Source organism: Stigmatopora argus, chromosome 19 (assembly GCF_051989625.1).
Source record: "Stigmatopora argus isolate UIUO_Sarg chromosome 19, RoL_Sarg_1.0, whole genome shotgun sequence".
Lineage (NCBI taxonomy): Eukaryota > Metazoa > Chordata > Actinopteri > Syngnathiformes > Syngnathidae > Stigmatopora > Stigmatopora argus.
Genome location: NC_135405.1, coordinates 12,870,015 through 12,892,341, shown reverse-complemented (window position 1 = coordinate 12,892,341; position 22,327 = coordinate 12,870,015). Strand labels below are relative to the sequence as shown.

Here is a 22,327-nt window from a genome sequence, read left to right as displayed (position 1 = left end):
TATGTTTTAAGGTTTAAGTTTAACTTTTAAATGTGTCTCAAAAGTTTTAGTATTCCCGTTTGTGGCGCATGTAATTAATATATAAAGTTTTGAAGTAAAACGCTAGTGGTGTGACAACTATAGGGGAATAAGAAAATGCTAGTAGCTCTTTCATGGCATTATATAGTTATCAAAAATCATAGTGAGTCTTATCTTGCCTGCTTCTGTCTACATAGCGATAGCTCTGCACTGAGCTCTGTGTAGGGGGATTAGTTCAAATTGGGAGGTGTTATGAGTGGACGGTTGGGGGGGTTAAGGTCACGCCTCTGGCCTAAAAAGGCGAACGCGAATAGCAGCCGCTCTAAGAATAACTCTGCCGCCACACAAACATGACATGAATGTCCACCGGTGTGAATTGGAAAGTTTCACCCGGTGAAACGGATCAAAAGCGCATGTGAATGAATGAATCGGGTTCTGAAGTGAAGTCACACCGCAGAAAGTTGTAAGAGCAGGTGACGTCTGTCTCACCCCTTTCGCTCTTATCGTCCGCCGATCTAAATCTGTCATTCTACGGGTGGGGGTTGAATTCTGAGCGCCTCGATCTTGGTTTTCTGCGTCTATCTTCCCTTTGGACCGGCAGCCGGTCAGACCCCCTCGCTCGTGTTTTGCGGGAATGCCAAGTGATTGATTTTTCTATTTTTTGGGGACACTTGGGTGAACGGTCGCCGTGCAGGAAAGGATCCTTCTTGTTTTCATGGCAACGGATGCTGCCGCCAACTCTTTGAATGTACAGCAATGACTGAAGCAGAAGGTAAAAAGTTCATATTTGCTTGAAAGAGTGAGCTGCCGATGGGTCTTTGAGGGGTAGTTAGCATGAACGTGGCTAAAAATATGCCGCTATCGCATATCATCTATTTGTAATGCTACCACGGTGATATACAGCACATTAACGCTGGACACTTTTTATTTATTATCATTCTTGTTGTCTTAAGATATGTCTTTATTGGTGTCGCTGAGGGGTCTTTGATAGTATTGTTGATTCGTTTTGGTCCGTGCATATACGTAATATTTCTTAATTGACCGAGATTGTCAGGGACACTGATTGTTTTTGATGTGTCTTATTGTGTCTTTGATGCTATTGGTCCAGCTATCGCCAGTGCAAATTAATATTGCAATATTTTTGAAGTTGGTGTTGTCATTGACTGTATTGATTGTGTTTGATATATCAGATTGTGTCTTTTATGGGGTCTTTGATGCCCATCTATCATTAATATTGCATAATGGACAGACGTGTCTTTGATTGTAGTTTATGTCTTTGAGTAGGTATTAATGTTATTGCTTTTATCAGGGCATACGTTTAGTGTCTTTGGTGTTGTATGTGGAGTATATTTGTGTTGTTTGCGCTGTAGGCCTTAAATTACAGAGATAATTTAAAAAAAATTCAGTTTGCAGTTTCGCTGACGATCTCATTGATTGGTATTTGGCGGTGTCTTTGATGATGTGTTCGACCGCGCTGTTTATGGTGCAATTTTAAACATCTAGTCAAAACTGATGACTGACGCCGTGCTCTCGTTGTCTCTGATGCTACTTTTAAACAGGTGAGCAAAGTGTGCCGCCTGCTGGCCTGGCATGCACATTACGCTACACGACTTTTCTCGCGTGGATTTAATAAGGACTTTGTTGACCCGTGAGGAGCTCCGACAGGTCAATGAAGCAAAGAAAATGAAAATAGCTGCTGGCCTTAAAAGGACGCCACTAGCATGGATGAATAATCACACCGGGGACGGACAAAAAAATGACTGGCGGGTCAGGTTAAAAGGTCAAACTTTTTTTATAGGTCTGGAAAAACAATTTTTCCGTAGCAGTGTAAAAGCGAAAGCCTTAAATGTAGCCATTTAGTAAACAAAGACTGCGATGACGGATGGATGTTGGGTCGGGGTTACGTTCTAACCTCCACGCCGCCTAATCTACATGTTAGCGGAGATGCTATTCCCAAAAGTGTGAAGCTTAAAGGTACGGCAGTGCGCCCTTCACACCAATGTTTGGTCAAATAAAGAGGACGCCGGCTAGAGTGTATCTTCGCCCGTGTCGCATGTTGCTAAGCCTTGCGTGTCAGCAACGACGATGCCAACGCCGGCTGAGCGGCGTCGACAGGTGGCGGGAGAGATCGGCTAACAGCTTCACTTTCCGCGTCTAGCTACTTCGAGTCTTTGTTGTACATGTTCGGGTCAATATGATACGTTACTATACGATGTCCCGATAGCATATTTTAGCTTTTTTTCCAATTTTAACACATTTATTCAACATCATAGCCATGTAGAATGGTGATTAGCAGAATTAAAAATGGACAACTTACAGTTGCAACAGCGCAAAATAAGGGGGTGAAGAAATTTGATTGAAATATTATGGTTTGGCTAAATAAAGAGGCAAAAATGTATTCACCTGAATGAACGTGTGTCTTCAGTGAGGTCATCCACCGGCACCACCACGATGGTCATCGAAGGGAAGAACGTCGACGGCGGCGGCTCGGCGCCCGCCGAGGCCAAGCGGTCGTTCGCCGACGACATTTACTCGACATTCAGCTCGCCGTTGGCGTGGATTCTCGTGCTGGCCCTGGTCGTCACGTGGTCGAGCGTTTTTGTCATCATGTTCGACTTGGCTGACTACAAAACCATATCAGGTCAGCATTCTTCGTTCTTTGTTGTTGATGATTGAAATATTTTTGTCTGAAAGTGAATAGAAATATAATGATGTAAAACGGACAGATTTGAGTGCCAAAGGTAAAATTACAACTCTGCAGTTATTTTCATTTTTCCACATAGCCACCATTTTACGGCAATGTAAATTAGTCATTGAGAATTTTTTTAAAAAAATTTAACATGACTATAAAGACCCCAAAACAGCAATTTAATTATTAACATTTCTTTTAGTCTGCTTATGTATATTTGAAGTAGGAAAAGATCTATACTTCTAAACGATGACCGTAGTGCCCGCACTATAAGGTGCACCATAAATCGGTCCATATTGATCAAATTTTGCTGTCGTATTTCGTCTTTGAAGAAAAAGCTAGTAGAAGAAGGCTTTTTCCACTCCCTGCTCCTTCTTCTTCTTTTAATTCCCATGTCATCCGAGCAGGTCCCGGCATCAGGAAGGTTTTAAAGGACTCAGATCGGCGAGGCAAGAAGCCCCTTCCGCTGACTAACCCCACCCACTAACCCCCTTGAGTGCGCCCCACAGCTGTCACTTGTGGCTTAAGCCTTTTAGCAACTACAGAGTGTTCAAATGTGACAAAAAATAGCAAAACATGTCTCTTTTCTCTCACATTTGAACTTATGGTGAGCTGAAATGGCCCCCCAAAAAAGAAAAACTAGAACTCCAGCTCCCCTCAACACAATTTTGGTTGTATTTTGGCATTTTGTTGATTGTAAATGGAAATTACTTACACTCACTGGCCACTATTTTGAACCCAAAATGTTTTTTATATTTAATGATTTAGTCCTAATAAAGCGACCGGTGAGTGTTTGTATTATGCATTCAAACGACGTGAATAGCCTGTTGTGATTTTACAAATACGTCAAATAGAAGTGCCACAAAATATGGTTTTGATATTTGATTAATCACTTTTTTAGATTAGATAAGATAGATAACTTATCGGCTCCTATAGTAATTGCTTGTGGTCATTATTCATTTTCATGAATTAAAAAGATAATCATTTGTCATCAAGGACTGCAGAAATATGAATATTTAGCTTGGTTTCATACTGAAAAATAAAATACTACATTTAAACAAAATGAAAACAAGAGGAAAAAAACATTTAAAATGAAGATATTAAAAATATATCACAATAGCCTCTCCACACGCAAGTTGCATTTTTTTTAAAAGTGAAACTTACCCAAAGTAGATTTGATTGAGCCTGTCAATCAAACATTAACGAAGGTCCGCCCTCACAGGAGGTCTCGGCAGAGTCGGTTCCGACCCGGGCAAAGCGGTCAACGACATGGTGGACCGGACCACCGACGCCGTCCGCTCCGTGCTCAAGTTCGCCGCTCGCCTCGTCGCACCCGACGACGACGACGGTATTTCCTGTACGGCGACCGATCCTCCTTCCAACACATTGACTTGTCCTTTTTTTCCCCCAGGGAACCTTTACGCTGTGAGAAAAAAAGGTGAGTAAAAATTAAAAAACACACAATATGACACCCCTGCATTCGACACTACAAAAAAAACACTACTGTTCTCCGAACGTTTTTCGGCGGCGGGCGTCCAATCCGTATTGGAGAGTCAAAACGGATCGGACGTCTCCCGTGGTCGGCATTGGCGTAACGGCATCTGTACTTAAAGCGACCACGTGGTTGGAGGAGGAAGTGAAGGAGGAGGAGGAGCAAGTGGAGGTGAATCTTAAGAGGAGAAAAGGTATTGGACGCCAAGTTCTTACGGTTCATTAACCGCGGACACACCTTGTCTAACGACGACAACCTGTGTTGGACACTAAAACGCACTACAGAATTCCTCCCCTGGTTTGGTCGCTAACATGCTAACACGGTGCTAAGTCGGGGGTGTCCCAACTTTTGGGAAATAAAAGGGCAAACGACGAAAAGGATGCGCTTTTAAAATTGTCTGAGTATTTTTAAGTATACTTCAAATTTAAGTAGGAAATAGAAGTGTTTTTTTTTTAAGGGTGGGAAGTGCAATAGAATGTAGGCTGGATTTAAGCATATTGTGCGGGGCATATTCGATAATGTTTGCAGTATTTTAAAACTAATAGACACCCCTGAGAAAAGCGGTTGAATTGAATTGGTGTATTAATTTTTTTTTGTTATTGCAGGGGAGTTTCTACCATCCCGAAGTAAAGGTGGGTATAAAAAAAATTGTCATTTGAATATGTAGTTTCCATAAAATATAGTTTGCAAGAATATAGCCATTTTGTCACTGTGTTTGGTGACATTTTTGGAGATAATAGTGGCTATTTTTGGAAAAAATGTCATATGTTTAGAAGCAAAAAAAACATTGGATTAGATTGCAAACCTCAACCAGCCAATCAATTGTCTTTTCTTTGTCCAAGTCATGGGCATGCAAGTGAAGAAGTCCCAACCGGTAGTTGAAGTGGTCCAGGAGGACCAAGAGGAGGAGGAGGAGGAGGAGGAGGAGGAAGAAGAGGATGAGGGTTATGAGGAGGAGGAAGAAGAGGAAGAGGAGGAGGAGGAGTATGAGGAGGAGGAGGAGGAAGAGGAGGAGGAAGAGGAGGAGGAAGAGGAGGAGGATGTTGCTGATGATGAAGTGGAGATGGAGGAGGAGGAAGATGAGGAGGTGGAGGAAGAAGCTGCAGATGGAGTGGAGATGGAGCAGGAGGAGGAAGATGAGGAGGGGGAGGAAGAAGCTGCAGATGAAGTGAAGGAGGTGGAAGATGAGGATGAGGATGAGAAGGTGGCTGCAGAGGAGGGGGAGGAGCAAGAAGAAGCCACCGCGGATGAGGAAGAGGACGAGGTGGTCATTGGTGGCCCTGAGACTGAGGATGAAGAGGAGACAGTGGATTCTCAGGATGAAGATGAGCCCCCTGAAGTGGCGGGTGAGGATGACCAAGATGGAGCCTCGGAATTAGAGGATGAAGATGAAGAGGAAGCATTGGGGCCCGTGGATGAAGATGAGGTCGCCACAGCTGAAATAGAACAAGATAAGGACACTAAAGAGGAGGAAGAAGGAGAACATGCAGCTGATGAAGATGACGAGGACGCAATTGCCGTCTCTGAGGATGAAGATGGCGACGGAGACTTTGGAGAGGATGAGGAAGATGAGACATTATTCCTTGACGTCCCAGAACTGCATCTTCTCAGTCGTGACGAAGATGACCATCTTGCTCCTCTTTCGGAAGATGAAGATGATGATGATCAGGAAGAGGAACTTGATGATGAAATCATCCCGGTACCGTCCTTTGATCTTGATGACGACGAAGACGACAACGAAGACGTACTTGACGTCCACGACCATGATGAAGACGATGATGAGGATGACCTGGAGGACCTTCTTGAATTTGGCCGAGCAGAGAAGCACGATGATGAAGAAGATTTCCCGGTGGAGGACCTCGATTTTGGCCACTTGGAGAACGACCACTTGGAGGACGACCACAAAGTCGATGATGACGATGATGTAGAAGATCTCCCGGTGGAAGAACTCGATTTTGGCCACTCGGATGACGACCACAAAGTCGATGATGGAGAAGATCTCCCGGTGGAAGACCTCGATTACGACCAATCAGAAGACGACGACAAACCCGATGACGACGACGACGAAGAAACGACGCTTCCTCCATTGGTCGAAGACGACGAAGATGACGAAGACTCACTCCCGCTAACCTCGGAAGACGCCCCACTTTCTCCTGACCTCAAAGATGACATCACGGCAGAGGATGAAGAAGATCTACCGGTCGAGCTCCGCCCACTCGCGGGCCAAGAAGAAAAAGCAGAAGAGGAGGAGAAAGATGACGAGGAAGAAGACGAAGAGGAAGTTGAAGCTCCTTCAGGTCAGTGAGGAAACATCTGCACAACTTGTCCACATTCAGCTAGAACCTAAATCTCTCGTGTGTGTGGTCCAGTTTGTCCTTGCGCAAGTTCGTCCAAGGTGAGAGTGTCGGCCATCAGAAGCTCCAAGAAGAAAGGTTGGTCTGCAAATGATCATAATCATTTTTGAGAAAACGTGAAGAAATAATTGAAATGAGCGTTCGTCATAATGTTGTTTTTCATGTGAAGAATCCAAGACGGTGAAGACAGCGGAAAAACCGAAAAGATCAGGTAGCCATTTTCTTTTTTAAGATGATAGACGTCCAATCTATTTTGACGTGACTTGGCCCGCGGGTTCTTTGTAGTTCTTCCCCGGGTTGTCAGTTTGGAGCCGAAAGCGCGACGGATCAGAAGGATTCCTATTCTGCTCAAAAGTGCGTAAGGCGAAATGTCCACGGTTGTCGGTTCGAGTCTGATTCTTCTTCTTCTTCTTTGTCGTGGTCCAAAAAAAGGAGATCAAGGAAAGAAGAGCAAAACAGGTAGGCCAATCGGAGATGAGCTTGGAAAAGATGCCATTTCATTTGCTCCTGTTTTGCTCATATTTTTAGAAAAAGTGGCTGAAAAGGAGAGTCCAAAACCTGGACCAGAACCAGTCCCAGAACCTGTACAAGATGGTACTTTACAGACTGTTGAATATTTTCAGAGTGGATTAATTTTTTTATTTTCAATTTAATAATTGGGGAGTTGAATATTTTTGGAATTGAGAACTACAGAAATCAGACAATATTTACTTTTAAGAACAATAAAAAAAAGGGATTTGGATTATTTTTAGGTAAAAAAAAATGGGTTGAAAGTGATTTTTTAAAATAGCTGTAGATCAATTTGATAATTGATTCGTTTTGGCATCAAGGTTGACAGAAATCGGAGTATATTTGCAGTTCAAAGACAAAAAAGAGAGAATTTAGATCATTTTTAGGTTAAAAAAATGGCTTGAAACGGTGAAGTGATTTTCAAAATAGTTGTCAAGGACTAGAGAAATCCCCCCAAAATTTGTTTGGGGGGGTCTAAAATCAATCCGTTTGATTACCAGTTGTCGATTGGCCCATTTTTGGGGGGATGGAGGATACACAAATCATTTCCTGTAGCAAAAAGTTGTCAATTGAAAATTATCGCTTGCAGTGGGTCCTTGCAGACCAGCGCCCGTCTACTGTCCGTCCCCTCCCGGCTGGTACGGTGAGTTATGCCCCGCCCCCTCGCCTCCCGACGAATACCCCGCCCCCTATCTGCCCTCACCCCCAAATATTTCCCTCGCCAGTTCACCAGATCGTGACGGACACCCCGTACCCGCCTCCGTCCGCCTCAGGTAAGCCGCCTGACGTAAACTCCGCCTCCCAAGCCGAGCGCTCCATTTTTTTGGGCTTTCCAGGTTCGGCCGCGCCGGTTCTGACCACACATCCCATCCACCCTCCGCCCCTTTACCAAGCGCACCCGATGATGGCGCCGCTGTACCCTCACTACGCGCATTATGCTCCGCCCCCGCCCCCGGAACCGGCGAACCCGATACGCCCGGTCGAAAAAGTACCGCCGGCCGAATGGGTTCAACCCGTCCAGGTGGTGGAGCCCGTCCAATCGGAAGCTGTTGAACAAGCCCCTCCCATTCAGCCGGAAGTCCAGGAAGGTGAAAAAAAACATGGAATTTAAATAGTGCATATTGAGCTATTCCAATCTTTTTTAATGACAAATAATCATTTTCTTTTATCAAAGACTAATTTTAAAAAATATATGTAGACTATAAAAAGGCAATATGGTTAATTTTTTTTCGCATTTTGCAAAAGTACACTTTCATTAGAATAAAAAAGGAATTGATAATCACTCAAATTGGGACAAATAGTATGTGCTAAGAGTTGGAATAATTTGAATATGAATTCAAATTTAGTCATGGCGAAATAAGTGGCTCTTTTTGTTTGCTTTTCTCTTTAAAGAAGAAGAAACAAAAGCCAAAGTGGAAGCAAAAGTTGAGCCAGAAAAAGTCAAAGATGATGAGATGGCTAAAAAAGGTATCGACCATTCCCTTACTTTTTTTTTTAGATGACACATTACATTTCAATTGTATTTAACCTTGTTTTAAACCCAGAAATCTTGACGAAAAAGATCAAGACGGCCGAAGAGCGGAAAGGTACGACATTTCCAAAGAGTCCTGACGAAGGAACATAAACTGTACCTCTTTTAATGTTGACTTTGCTCGTCTTTTTCCAGATGAAAAACTCACAAAACCCAAAAGCAAAGCTGCATTGACGAAAACAGGTGAACTTCACATGCTCATATCTTCCGCTTTATCATTACAGTAATCCCTCGATTATCATGACTTCACTAATTTGCGATTTTTTCTGCTATTTACTATTAAAAGTATATATATATATATATATATATATATATATATATATATATATATATATATATATATATATATATATATGTATATTTTTTAAAAAGTTCATAAAAATCCACACTGAAACTCATAAGCGAAAGCCACTCTTGCTACTAGGAAAAAAAGGTAATTATAATAGGGGTGACCCTACTTTGCAATTTTTCGAATTTCAATTAACCGCGATATTTGAGGGATTACTGTAAAACCAAATTTATTTTGCAAAGGGGGCATTTTAAACCGGCTTTTGGGTTGTAAACAAGGTTTGTTAATTTGGTTCAGTTTCTACTTATTCAGGCAAAAATATATAAAGAATAATTTGGTGTTATTCGCTAACTGTCGCTAATGAACGAGCTAATCAAATTGTTTTTTTGCATTCAGCTGTAAAACCACGAAGTGCGACGGCTCCTTTGAAAAGAGGTAAAAGACCTCGCCGGTTGCCACGGCGACGACCGTTTAATCCTTCAAAACGTTGACTTCAGAACCAGCGGCGGCGAGAAGGACAAGAAGCGTCACTCCTACCTCAAAGACAGGTCGCCGATTGGGTGCGGGCCACGCCGTTTGACGTCGTCGTGGAAACAATTTGGTTGTTTTTTTTCCCTCCTAGATGCCGTCAAGAGTAGATGTAGGACGTCCTCTAAGGCGAGAAGGAGTCAAAGTAGGAGACAAGTTTGGATTAGTGACAATTTGTCTGGTCTGATGTCTAAACATTGAAATTTGGCTAAATCAGCAGAAGCGGATTTGGAGGCCGCCGACCAGTCCGACATTTTGACAAAGACAAACGTGACAGACAAAGTCGACCGATCTTCGGGAAAGACGAGAGTGACGACGTTGCTAGCAAGCAAGAAAGGTGACCATTACCGCCAATATCATTCAAAGACGTCAAGTTATTTTTTTATTTTTTTAAACAGTCAAAGCCAATCAAGCAGAAGAACAAGAAAGGTCCTTAAAGAACACTAAAGGTTCGTCCAATTTTTTAAATCTAATCCCATTCCTGACCTTTATGACCTAACATTTGTTCCTTTTTCTTAGACAAAAAAGAAAAAGAACCTCCAAAACCTGGTAAGTTTGCAAACAAAGTTCAGCTTTGTCCCTCGTGAAAACACATTGCCGACAAATAAAAGTTGAAAAGAGGAGATGAAAAGGTCTAATTTATGCATTAATAATTGGCAAAGAGCAAACAATTAGCGCAACGGCTGCTAACATGGTTAAAACGCGGCACTGCTTTTCCCTCTAACGCCCTCCAGTGGTCAAAAGGTTCACCTTCATGTTTTTGTTTTTGAATGCTTGTCGTCAGAGAGGAAAAAGAAGTGCCTATAGAGCCTGAGGTATTTCTTTTATGTCCAATTTTCTTTTCCTTTCCTAAACACAATCTAAAGATGAGCTGTAACAATAGCAATTATTTTACCGTAATATATACAATAACACCCCCAAATATTCTCTCTTACAGTGACTTTACCGTATTAGGGCCACGCTAAAAATGATTACAAAAAAAGGGAGAATGAAATTGTAATTTTAAGAGATTTAAGTCATAATAATACAACAATAAAGGCAAAATATTATGAAGAAAAACTTTACAACATCGTACATCGCCTTAAAATATGTTCAATTAAGTGATAATATATACCCATACATAGTATGTAAAGTAATATAATATGTTAATATTGTCATACCGCGACTCAATATCAAAAAGTCATAATGTATTTGACTAAAGAATTCCTTCTCACAAAATTATATATTTATTATAGTATAATCACGTAGTATTACGATATCTGCTATTTACATTTTGCAATTTTAGGACTATCTTTATGGGCTTTTTTCTTTTTTTATTTCTATTTGTGTGGCCCTAATACTTCAAACTTTGTTCCCCAATTTCTAAACCGAATGCATTTGTTATTCTTTTTAAACACTAATTGTACTACTTTGCATTTGAACTTTAAAAGTGCGATTTTCTAGCATGCAACACTCGTTCTTTCCTTACATTCAACTTCCTGTTTGCATCTAACAAAGTTTACCAGTGGATTTTGTTTTGTGTGCCTCTCGTAGAAAAGACAGAAGATGAAAATACAGACAAGAAGAAATCAGGTTAGTAAACAGGAGATATTTGCAAATTAATCATTCTTTAGGTATTTCTGAAATATGATATTCTGAAAACCGCAAAATTATTATTTAGCTATGTTGAGGTGAGTTAAGGAGTTTCACTTTTGTAACGAAGCAAATTAGACAGTTTTGCGTACATTCAGGGCACCGCAGTTGAGCCTCCTCGCCACTGGAGGGCATTGTGGGCTCAACTGAGAAGCAGTTTATCAATTCAAACTTCAAAACCTCATCCTAACATTTAGCTTCTGCTTTTTCATTTTCAAAGTTGGAGTCGACTTCTCGTTTGTTTTTGCAGGTCAAAGATACTTCCAGTGTGTTTACATACCCGGTAAAAATGCACAGTACCCCCTGCGACCATTCAGCCCGGCCGTTCCGCCCGCCCTGAAAGAATTATTGGCGCAGCAGAAGCCCACCAGGACCACGGGACAAAAATAAGAAGCCATTTTCTTTGTGACTACGATTCAAACATAAGAAACACAACAACAACAAAAGAACAGTGAAACTATACTACCATCTGCTGGTTCTGATGGGGCACTGCACCATTTGCCCCTAAAACCAAATTTTCATCGTCTAAATGCTAGGTCATGCTAATGCTAATCAAACAAGGGCGTCAATAGCATAAAACGAGTTTACTTGAAAAAACATGGTTATCATTAAAGCTCGTAGATGTAACACGCACGGCTAATTTAGCGTTAGCTTTGTTAGCCTACTGCGTTCACAGAAGAAAAGCCGACCAACTCTGACCGATCGTGTTTTAAATGTTGATCGTGACATTTTTCGGCGCAACACGGGTGGCCACGCGGGCTAAAAAGTTTAGCGTAGCCGCGCGTTAGCTATCGATGTCTTACTTGATCACAAAGGAAAGAGTTCAGAGCAGAACTAGCCTCAATTTTCTGAGTCTTAAGACGTGCGTGGGCTTGACAATTTTAGCGTGTTAACATATTAGCATGCTAGCACTTTAAAAAAAAACTACAAAACGCGACTAAAAGTGCTTTACGGGAAATGTATTGCCATAAAATGTTCTAGTATGCTTGAATTCTATATTGTGGAGGTTAGCGTGAGCATTAGAAATGCAACCATGCTAATTATAATTAGCTTCCCGGTCAGCTAGTTGCGCACTAGCTACATTTTTTTTGCAGCTTTTTGTTGTTTTTAGGTCACAAAATATCCCGGTTTCACATTTAAGAAGTAATCATAACGTTATTATCATAACATAACCGTAATAACCGAAGCCGTGTGTGAATTCAGATGTGAATACTTTTAATTTTTAAGAGTTCATACAAGTTGAAAGAGGAAGCGGTTTGTTGCACAAATTCATGTTCCTTAAATAAGAATCATAGGAACCATCAACTTTAACAAAGAGGAATCAAATATTCATATTACAAAAAAAATTAACTATAACACGGTTGCTGTTATTATTTTTTTTGGTCACTTATTCACAGAGAAACAAGATTCATTTGAATAAAATCTTAAATGATCTGACACGAGTTGAGGAGTATTTGTGATCACATTCACAATACGAACTACTCTTTTTGTGTTAGGAAACTAGCACGCACGTTTGTCATTTTAACAATTATAAAAATAGGACGGTATTGTTAGATTTTTTTTTAATAACATGTCAACGACGCCATCGCATGATAACAATAATACTTTTTTGGAGGGGGGTAAAATGATGAGGGCGGATGTAATATTAACATATTCATGGCCGTTAACGGCAGTAGCTGTCCAATAGTTTTTGACTGGGAGGACTGGCAGCGATTCGTCAATGTTAATCTAAAGAAAAAATAATAACAAATAAATTCTGACCAGTTCCTGTTTCGGTTAGTGACAAATTCTTAACAGTACAGCAAATACGGTGACCACCATTTTGGAAAAATACGCACGTCGGCGGACATTTTGTGTCTCAAAATGTTAACTTTTTGTCCGGAATGCGAGCGAATGGTCGGCGACCAGTTTGAGGATAAAATAAAGTTTGTTCAGACGCATTATTAAATCTAAAAAAAACTCATTTTGTTAATTTTGGCTGCGCAAAACAAACATTATGTCAGTGAATAGTAATAATCATTAACACATAATTGCCTCATGCAGCTTTACACCATCGATACAAAATAATATATGACATACAGTGAGTAATAACTGCAATATTAGGTGACACCCAATGCAAAAAATATGAACTGACTTTTGATTGACGTTATTTTTTGGCAAATATCTTCATTATTAATATAGTTGCATTGGTAAAACAACATTTTTACACATTTGCGTCAATCAAAAGTGAGTCTTATTTGTTCGTCCATGTACAAGATATACGATTTTTATAGCGTCTATAAACAATCACGATTACGCGTATTTGTGCGTATGGAAGACATAAAATAAGTTAAATGAAATCGATACCATTCATGTCGGAAGAAGAACAAAAATAGCTGCCTGTGCTTCAGAAAAAAAATATTTGCATAACAATGTCACAAAAGAACATTCGAAATGCTGAACTATGCAAATAATCGTCATTACATTTCTGCAAAATGAACAAACACGTGTGTCGGATACTGCTGAGAAAAATAAATAAAAGTGGCTGTGAGGTGATAAAGTGTTTTTTTGGAATAAAAATGCATTCCCTGTCTTTCTTTACATACGTCATGATGTCCAACATGCGGCCCAAGGGCCAGTCAGGGTCTGGGGAAGTTATTTTACGGGCCCTGATTAGATATTAAATTGTATTATTGTTTGACTGGCACATATTTTGGAATGAGCAATAAAAAGAAACGCAATTAGCGTTTTTTTTCATAATGCAATATTGTTAGGGGTCTCCAATCTGCAGCCCGAGGGCCAGTCACGGTCTGGGGGAGTTATTTTACGGGCCCTGATTAGACATTAAATTGTAGTATTGGTTGACTGGCACACATTTTGGGATGAGCAATAGAAAGAAACGCAATTAGTGTTTTTTTTCATAATGCAAAATTGTTAGGGGTCTCCAATCTGCAGCCCGAGGGCCAGTAGCAGTCCGGGGAAGTTATTTTACGGGCCCTGATTAGATATTAAATTGTAGTATTGGTTGCCTGGCACATATTTTGGAATGAGCAATAAAAAGATACACGATTAGCGTTTTTTTTCATAATGCAATATTGTTAGGGGTCTCCAATGTGCGGCCTGAGGGCCAGTCGCGGTCCGGGGAAGTTATTTTACGGGCCCTGGTTAGACATTAAATTGTAGTATTGGTTGACTGGCACATATTTTGGAATGAGCAATAAAAAGAAACGCGATTAGCATTTTTTTTCATAATGCAATATTTTAAGGCTATTTTAACAATACTTTTTGATGGTGTTCAATCAAACAAGTAAGCCCCTCCTCCTCCCCCACAAATAAGTTGAGTTTGAGGCCCGTGGCATACATACCTTTCATTTCTCATTTGGATGATGACTAAAAAGCAGACACTGGACTGAATTTAGGAATTCTGGGAATGGAGAAATTTGCTTTTCCACCTTTTCACTCTCAATTTTGGTCACCTAGAATGCAAATGTAAAGCGAGATGTCGATCAGAAGCAAATCCAAGCCAATTTTTTTTCTTCTTCAATAAAGGGAGGTTTGCTGGTCCATCCTGCGCCGTCTTATTCGCATCCAAAAAGTCTGCTTTGTCGCCGAGGCAACAGTCCGAGTGGACTTTTTGAGGACTTGGCACTTGACAAAGAAACACGGACGTCCGCCAAGAAGTCAAAAGCTAGCAACAAAGTTTTCCCGTTTACCGTTTTATTTTTAGTCCAGCGAAAGTAGCGGCTGCATGTTGTCTTCGTCGCATTTGACCTTTTCCGGTCGTTTCAGGACGCCGGGTTCCACCACTGACTGAGATCTGTAAGATTAGCAAAATGCTAGCATTTTAGCATGTGCGCTAGCATTTTTTTTTAATGGTGATCTAAAAAAAAACATTCAAGCAAAACAAATAGTAACTAAATAAGCCTCTTGGTAAACAAATGCATCTGAAAAGTCAATAAATGATTGTATATTGAGTTTAAATACATTTCTTAGCTTATATCATTCACAAACATGTCTGCCAGACTATTCCCGTATTTTTCAGCGTCAAAAAAGACTCACCTTTTCATGGTTCTGGGCGAGAGGCTCGTGTTGTCGCCGTCCAAAAAGGCCAAAGCCTCCGGTCCGGCGCCGTCCAAAAAGGCAAAGGCCTCCGGTCCGGCGCCGTCCGATTCGCCGTCCTCGTCGTAAGCGTGTTCCAACAGCGCCCTGGCCCAAGTGCCCATGTCGTACGGCGGCATCATTCCGCCCAACTCCGATGGTAGGATTTCGGGCTGGAGCAGCTGGTGGAGGCTGGTGAGGTTGTTGCCGTGCAGGAAGATCTAACGGGTGGCATTTGGGCATTTTGTGTAAGTGGCGGCGTTACGGCAAAAAAACCCTCAATTTCACCCCTTGGTTGCTATGGACGGGGAGACAATCCATTTTGATGGGAACGGACGGCAGCGGTCAGAATTTAGAGGGTTAAAGGTCAAAATTTCTAAAGGTCAGAAATCTGGCGGGGCTTTGAATTTGGTGGCTTAGACTCACTCAAAAGCAATTGCCTGAGTTGTCCTGTTTTATTGTAACTGGTGAAAAAAATAATCATAAAAACATTTACAGATTAATATCTTCTTGATTTTGGTTGTTTAAAAAAATAATATTATAATATTCAATATTGAATAATAATCCAACAGAAAATATGCAATTTTACAGTATGTTGTTTTGTAAAAAAGATTTATGAGAAAATTATCTTAGATTTGAGTTGATAAAAATTACTAAAATTAATAAAATGCCAGAATGTATTATTGTAACTGGGGGGGGGGGTCATAATATTTAAAAACATTTACAGATTTATATTTTCTTGATTTTGGTTGTTTAAAAAAATTTAATAATAATGCTACAGAAAATATGCAATTTTACGGTATGTTGTTTTGTAAAAAAGATTTTGATGAGAAAATGATTTTATATTTGAGTTGATAAAAATGACTAAAACCAGAAAAAGACATTTATAACTTAAATATTTTAACATTTTTAGTATTAATAGAATATTTAATCTCTTTAATTCAAAATGAACGATTTCGAAAACTCAAAATAATTCTCCTGATGAATTAGATGTGATTAATCGTGGCATCCCTAACTGAGCTTTCATAAAATCTATCACTTTTCAGCATTGTCGCGCGATTAGCATTTACAATTTTCCGCATTTTCCGATTCTTTGAAGCAAGCATTTACTTGCATCTTATCCCTCCCAATCAAAATGAATTGGACGTCTCTCACCGTCAAAGCCGGTGAATGAAATGAGATGAGAAATGCTTCCTTTTCTCACCCGCTTCCTGGTTTTCTCCTTGAGGAAGGGCCTGATGACGGTGTACAGGGCGTGGATGTACCACGGTTGGTTGACAAAATGGATTCCTCCAAAGCGGGCGGGGAAACTGTCCTGCGTTGGAAAAGGCCAAAGCAAAATACCGTCAGTCAAAAGCAAACGCTAGCGTCGACGTCTGCCTCCTTGTTAGTCGTCTTTTGCGGAAATAGGTCGCGCTGTCCTTTTTATTTCTCGCGCGGCAAACGGAGAATAATTCATAAAAGCGACCCGGTTATGGATTTGATGGGTGGATAAAGAAGAAGAATATTTAGTTTTAGCCCAACTTCCTGTTGGATTAGATTACGAGATGTCGTGGAAAGGCCAAGAGGAAATGAGACGTGCTCTGTTCCCTGACGTTGGCGAAAACAAGTCAGGATGGGCGGAGGTGGACTTTGATGGACAAAAAAAATGAAATAAATAAATATATCTATTTGTGGATGTATGCTGCAGGTCAGGGATTTTTAAATGTTGACAATAATGTAAGATGACAGCACAGGCGGAATTCTGAACTTAACTTAAAAAGGTTGGGACGTCTAGTAAGGATAAACTCTTTATTTTTTCATTTTGAAATTCAAATGTCCATTTTTTTTTATTCATTCATTGATTTTCAGGAACCCTGAATGAGTTGCCAGCCAATCACAGAGATTTCACATTCCTAATTGTATTTTTTTATGTTTAATTTACTTCATAGTTTCATTTTTTTGGATTTCATTTGTGATTTGTATTTTATTTTATTTTATATAATTTAATTTTCCATGTAAGATCTATTTTACATGCCCGAAACGTCTAAACGCAGGACAGCTTTTTATACATTTCACACTCAAACAGAAGATATTCAAGGAGTCAAATATATATATATTTTTTTGGACATGTCAGAATGTATTAAAAAAAAAAACTAAAAGAATGCCTTGAACCCTTGACCTGTTTTTTAATTCCATAAAACCCAGGCTGGCTGTTTTGCACAAAGAAATGTATTTTAATAGCATTTCCCTGCAGGCTGCACTTTGACTTCTCCAAAACAAGTCCGAGTTGTTTTGTAGTATGGCTGCGGGACGTTTTTGTTCATCTTTGGATTGGATTGGATAACTTTATTCATCCCGTATTCGGGAAATTTCGTTGTCACAGTAGCAAGGGGTTGAGGATGCAGAAATAGGAAAGGCATTTTAGACATAAATAGATAGGTAATAAGTGGGTTAATAAATAAATACATGAATAAATATATAAATAAATAACATACACATATACTTTGAGGGGGTTGCGAATTTTCTTTTTGTCTCGCGCATTGATTTTGTTTGTCGTCTTTTTACAAAAGTCATTGGCCAGTGTTCTCGCCAGTAGATATCAATATCTAAAAATAAATAAATACAGGGAAAATTCAAATAAAATTCTAAAACTATTATTTTAAAATGAAATATATATATATATATATATATATATATATATATATATATATACACACATATATACATATATACATATATACATATATATATATATATATATATATATATATATTTATATTTATATATATATGTGTTTTTTAATGAATGTAAAGTAATACCAATTGAGAGGAATTGCTGGAAAATAAAATCAATCAAACTTTTAACATTGGGGGCCATTTTTGAAGGATCAATTATGATAGCGGCGCTGCCGGGAAAGCTGATAAATGAAAGCAGCGGCGAGATGCATAAAACATCCCGCTCTCCCACCCACCCACGACAAAAGGCCGGCCCAACCGGAGGAGGGCCGGTCAGTTGCCGTGGAAACGCCGGGAAGGGCCGAGAGCGGGGGGGACGTCGGGCTCCGACAAAGCGTGCCGCGTCCTTCCGGCGACCGGGTCACGTGACGCGACAAAAGCCAATGGTATTTTTAATTTGAACGTTCCAAAGACGTCTTTTTTTCCCCTAAATCCTTTAACCGCGCTGTAATCCCGTGGGATTATCCGTTCAATCCCGCGCGCTGTTCACCTGCGGCCTTTACTTGCGGGAAATATTAGCGAGAGGGTTCGGGGTACTCGCCTGGAGCCCCTCGATGGCGAGCCTGAGCATGCTGGGCGTGAGCTTGGACGCTTGCTTGAAGGTGAAGTTGCTCCAGTCGATGACCAGGACGAAGCCGTTCACCTGCAGCTCGGCGTCCTCGATCATGGACTCCAAAGAGAGCAGGATGGACCTCAAGATGTCCACGAACATGTACCTGGCGGGACGGAAGCGTCATTGGTCGGAGGTCATGGACATTTGGGCTGGGCTCATCTTAAATTCGAAAAAAGTTAGGGTCAAGTCTGGTGACTCCAAAATGGAATGGTCGCTTCTGTTTCATGGGTTTGTCCATACACGAACTAAATATGAATCAACATAGGCGTTTAAAAAGGGAAAGGCATTAAAAAATAATGATTTTAGATTAAATAAAAGAAAATAGTACAAAAACCCCTGCCTACGCAGTCAAGTTCAAAGCAATGACATATTTTCTAGAGTAGGTCCTCTCTTTAGGTAAGAAAGAAGCTATAGTGAAAATCCTTTTTTGACCTCTGTGACCTTTAACCTGATTAACCCAAAATGGAACCACCACTTCCATTTGATGAAATTGGATAAAAATCCATTTATCCATTCATGAGTCATTGCAAAATTCCTTTTCTGACCCCTGTGACATTTGACCTCATGGCCCCAAAATTTAACAAGGTTTCGAAAATGACACAGAACATGCTGTGCGATGCTTTGAATTTGACTCCTTAGGCAGAACTCTAATTTTTGTACATTTTTTTTTCATTTAAACGCTAGAACGACATATACAAGTTGACGAGTACAGTAAGGCCCAGAAAAAAAGAAGACGGATCGTCCAACCTCGTCACTAGATACAAAAACTGGTTTGCCGTACCTGCTCTGGTCCCAGTTGGCGGCAAAGAGGAGCAGAATCTTCCTCCCCTGCCGGTCGGAGTTGGCCAGCACGCCGGGGAATCCGTCCTTGAGCGCCTGCTTGATCCCGGGGTCGGTGGCCTTCAGGTTCTTGAACATGTCCAGGTTCTGCTGCCTGTACTCAAAGTACTGGGCCAGCAGTCGGAAGGCCTCAAAGTGGTTGAACTTCCTGGCCCGCAGGAACCTGAGGATGAAGCCGTCGTCGGTTCGCAGGAAGCCGATGTCCGGCCGCGTGATGATCATGTCGCGCACTTCCTGGATGTCCTGGTGGAGCGTGTCCGGGTTCTCCTTCAGTTCCGCTTTGGCCTTCTCCAGGGTGGCCGGCGACAGGCCGGCCTGCAGGTGAGTCATCGCGGCGGGAGCCAGGTCACCAAATTCGGCCTTCCCTTTCTTCTTCTGTGGATGAAAAGAGAAACGTTCGACTTTTTTTAATGGAGCTTGACGTCATTAGTTGCGACGACATGGCAACGCTCGGTCCGATTTTACTTGGAACCAAACAAAAATGCCGCGATAAAGTGGCCAGGCACCATTTTTCGGACACCAAATGCCACAAAACACTATTTTGGGTCGTGTAGAACTCCTCAACTCACTTCAATGTAGCTTCATGCTACCAAAATAACAATAAAGCACTAATTCTCTCTAGATAAATCTTGTCATTTGACCAACAATTTTCAGGTACCCCAAAAAATTCCCATTTAGTCTCAAAGAAACTCCTCAGCTAACGCCAACATAGCTGCTTAGCATCTAGAAGCTACAAAAAATAATAAATGTACTCTATTTGTTTATCAATACACGAAATCTAAATCTAAATCAACTCACAATGAATGAATGTGCAGTTAAAATAATGTACAATGTCAAAATGAGTTAACGCTGAGGCACGTCAGCCTTAATCTTAAAATTAACGAGATAACGTCAACCAATCCTATTACTGAACACTAAAATTCTTTAAAAAAAAAAATCAAAAACACTCCGATTTCCCGTGACGTCCTTTGATTTTTCTAAAAGTTTGGACATAATAAAACTCCCCTAGTACCTAGTACTATTTTCCCTTTGCCGAAACTCCTCAACTCACCCGCAAAAGACCGTCGCTGTGATTCTATTGGCGGCTTAAAAAAAATAATTAAAAAAAGCAACAACCCGATCAAGGGAAATCCGTCCCCGGAGCGAGCCAGCAAACGACGGCGGAGGATGACGGCATCACCTTCTCCGCCTCGGAGGAGGCCCGGCGAGCAATGCGGCAGCGGGGATGCGGCGGCTACATCACCCGCAGCCTCCTCTCCTCTGGCGTCTCCTTTCTTCCTCCTCTTCCTCCTCCGCTTCAATGCGTCCGAGGCGGATGCTCCATTTGCACGGGCGGCCGGCCGCCTTTCGCTGGGGTGGCGTCGCGGGGCGGGGGAGGTCCGAGGGTGGGCCACGTCGGCGGGTCTGCGCCGCCGCCGTCTGTTTCGCCGCCAGAGTGAGTGACAACGAGCTGGGGGAGGAAGAGGAGGAGGAGGAGGAGGAGGGGGAGGACGGTGGGAGGAGGTGAAGAAAGAAAGAGGAGAGGGAGGACAAAAGAGAGGAGGACCAAGATGTGGGAGACAGCCGTTTTCAGCTTTTTTTTTAGGATGTACATGAATTCATTGAAGAGTGACAGTTTTATTATGAATATTTTTTTTCCATTTTAGAAGAATTAGCGACAAATAAATGACAAAAATTGAAATGGCAAGGTGTTTAGACAAAGAAAACAAAGAAAATGTCTTCTCATACATAAATGCCGAAATCTTAGGGTCCCCTGTGGTGAAAGGGGGGGGGGGGGGGGTAGAACACCTGTCATCTGTGATTGGCTACTGGCAGAGCCAATCGAATGAGTGCTTTGACAGCTGCCTGGATGGAAATTGACTTGTGTGACGTCATCGGTCGATGAATTTTTTCCCCCAATAAAAACAGAACGGGGACCTTTTTAAAAACGTTCATATTCAGAATTATTAATTGATTTTGAGGTAAGGGGCCACCATCACAGTGTATTTTGGGGTTTATTTTGTTCTTATATTAAAAAAACAAGGAGTCTGAATCGTAAATGTTATGTCATTAGGAGGCTAACTTTTTTTAAATCATGAAGAATTAAAATTGTTATTAGGATTTCCATGCAGTATACTTACATCTCATTTGGCAGGTAGTAGTGCAAGACGCCCAACAGGTGGCAGCAAAGGAGTACTCCTACATTTTTAGCTCTAAGTCACAAGTAGTCGTCTTGAAAACTGCAATGAAATAGAAATAAAATGTTATCACTCATGAAAGAATAAACAAAAAAATATTTAAACTCCCAGTGGGACTTTAATGCATTTAATTACAATTATTCAATGACAAAAGATTGGACTAAACAAAAAAATGAACACATTTTGATTGCTTTTAAACAACACAGAACTTTAGTCAGAGCACAATTTTCCGATACACAATTTTTTACAAAATTTCTAATTAGATTAATCTGTCAAATCCAATCCACCCCTACTCAAACATTTTGCGAGATATATAATTATACACGTTCACCTTATCAGGAGTATTGTAAGTCATTCTTCACAGAGGATAAAGAATACATGCATGTATGAAGTCGCCTAAATATTGGTTGAAAGTTTTATTCATTTTTCGTAGTCAAGACATAAAACTGACTGGACGTCTAATCCATTTGAACGTTGAGAATTTTAAATGAACTGGACGGTCATTTCCGTCAATGGCGGCCAGACAGTTAAGATCAAATCTCCTCCCTTTGTAAAAACCCGTTGACTCCCCCATCCGGACCAGACAGTAAGTGGGCGGAGCTTGATCAAACGGACAGATTGAAGCAGAGGGATTAACAAAAAAAGATTTACCTCTGACCCCCTCCCCTCCCCATTTTCCGCCATCTTTACCCGGCGACTGTCGAGTAACCCGCAATTCGATTGGCTCATTCAGACTTGGAGGGTTACTGGGTCCAACCTCAATTATAAACAAACACACTCACACTGGAGTCCATTCAAGCTAGCCGACAAACGACAAATGAAGCATAAGACAAAAAAAAAAGTTTGGCGAGCCCCCCTTG

At 41.0% G+C, this 22,327-nt stretch overlaps 2 protein-coding genes across 9 annotated transcripts; one reads left to right on the top strand and one right to left on the bottom strand.

Moving 5' to 3' along the window:
* The first annotated feature begins 60 nt into the window (after window positions 1–60).
* LOC144064157 (uncharacterized) lies at window positions 61–12,480 on the top strand. 4 transcript variants are annotated; one of them, XM_077586412.1, is made up of 26 exons: window positions 61–181; window positions 713–790; window positions 2,444–2,659; window positions 3,930–4,055; window positions 4,119–4,145; window positions 4,805–4,831; window positions 5,042–6,496; window positions 6,569–6,631; window positions 6,723–6,764; window positions 6,839–6,907; window positions 6,986–7,012; window positions 7,082–7,147; window positions 7,653–7,706; window positions 7,789–7,836; window positions 7,900–8,151; window positions 8,456–8,530; window positions 8,608–8,649; window positions 8,730–8,777; window positions 9,280–9,318; window positions 9,381–9,431; window positions 9,506–9,556; window positions 9,632–9,748; window positions 9,810–9,860; window positions 9,931–9,960; window positions 10,945–10,983; window positions 11,294–12,480. In XM_077586412.1, exons 1-26 carry the CDS (start codon window positions 136–138, stop codon window positions 11,431–11,433), a joined length of 3,279 nt encoding a protein of 1,092 aa, XP_077442538.1. In that variant the 5' UTR covers window positions 61–135; the 3' UTR covers window positions 11,434–12,480. The 4 variants fall into 4 exon arrangements, with proteins under 4 accessions (XP_077442538.1, XP_077442537.1, XP_077442540.1 ...); XM_077586411.1 differs by having other exon boundaries at window positions 9,629–9,748; XM_077586414.1 differs by lacking the exons at window positions 61–181; window positions 713–790 and adding an exon at window positions 331–481 and having other exon boundaries at window positions 9,629–9,748.
* On the bottom strand, window positions 3,872–21,512 carry clvs2 (clavesin 2). 5 transcript variants are annotated; one of them, XR_013296721.1, is made up of 10 exons: window positions 21,411–21,512; window positions 20,471–20,740; window positions 19,232–19,665; window positions 18,379–18,553; window positions 16,325–16,435; window positions 15,082–15,341; window positions 14,736–14,839; window positions 14,388–14,498; window positions 9,421–9,535; window positions 3,872–4,130 (listed from the first exon to the last, which is right to left on the bottom strand). XR_013296721.1 is itself a non-coding variant. In XM_077586420.1 (8 exons), exons 3-7 carry the CDS (start codon window positions 19,618–19,620, stop codon window positions 14,746–14,748), a joined length of 1,029 nt encoding a protein of 342 aa, XP_077442546.1. In that variant the 5' UTR covers window positions 19,621–19,665; window positions 20,471–20,740; window positions 21,411–21,512; the 3' UTR covers window positions 12,238–14,498; window positions 14,736–14,745. The 5 variants fall into 5 exon arrangements, 2 of the variants coding, with proteins under 2 accessions (XP_077442546.1, XP_077442545.1); XR_013296720.1 differs by having other exon boundaries at window positions 14,388–14,839; XR_013296722.1 differs by lacking the exons at window positions 20,471–20,740; window positions 21,411–21,512 and adding an exon at window positions 20,342–20,458 and having other exon boundaries at window positions 14,388–14,839.
* Between the last annotated feature and the right edge of the window lie 815 nt (window positions 21,513–22,327).

Coding starts and splice junctions, on each gene's coding strand:
- LOC144064157 (XM_077586411.1), top strand. CDS start 136: ATGCTAGTAGCTCTTTCATGGCATTATATAGTTATCAAAAATCATA. Junction 8,531..8,607: donor TGATGAGATGGCTAAAAAAG/GTATCGACCATT, acceptor TTTTAAACCCAG/AAATCTTGACGAAAAAGATC. Junction 10,984..11,293: donor TACAGACAAGAAGAAATCAG/GTTAGTAAACAG, acceptor TTGTTTTTGCAG/GTCAAAGATACTTCCAGTGT.
- clvs2 (XM_077586419.1), bottom strand. CDS start 19,620: ATGACTCACCTGCAGGCCGGCCTGTCGCCGGCCACCCTGGAGAAGGCC. Junction 18,554..19,231: donor GCCAACTGGGACCAGAGCAG/GTACGGCAAACC, acceptor CCGTCCCGCCAG/GTACATGTTCGTGGACATCT. Junction 16,436..18,378: donor TCGCCATCGAGGGGCTCCAG/GCGAGTACCCCG, acceptor TTTCCAACGCAG/GACAGTTTCCCCGCCCGCTT.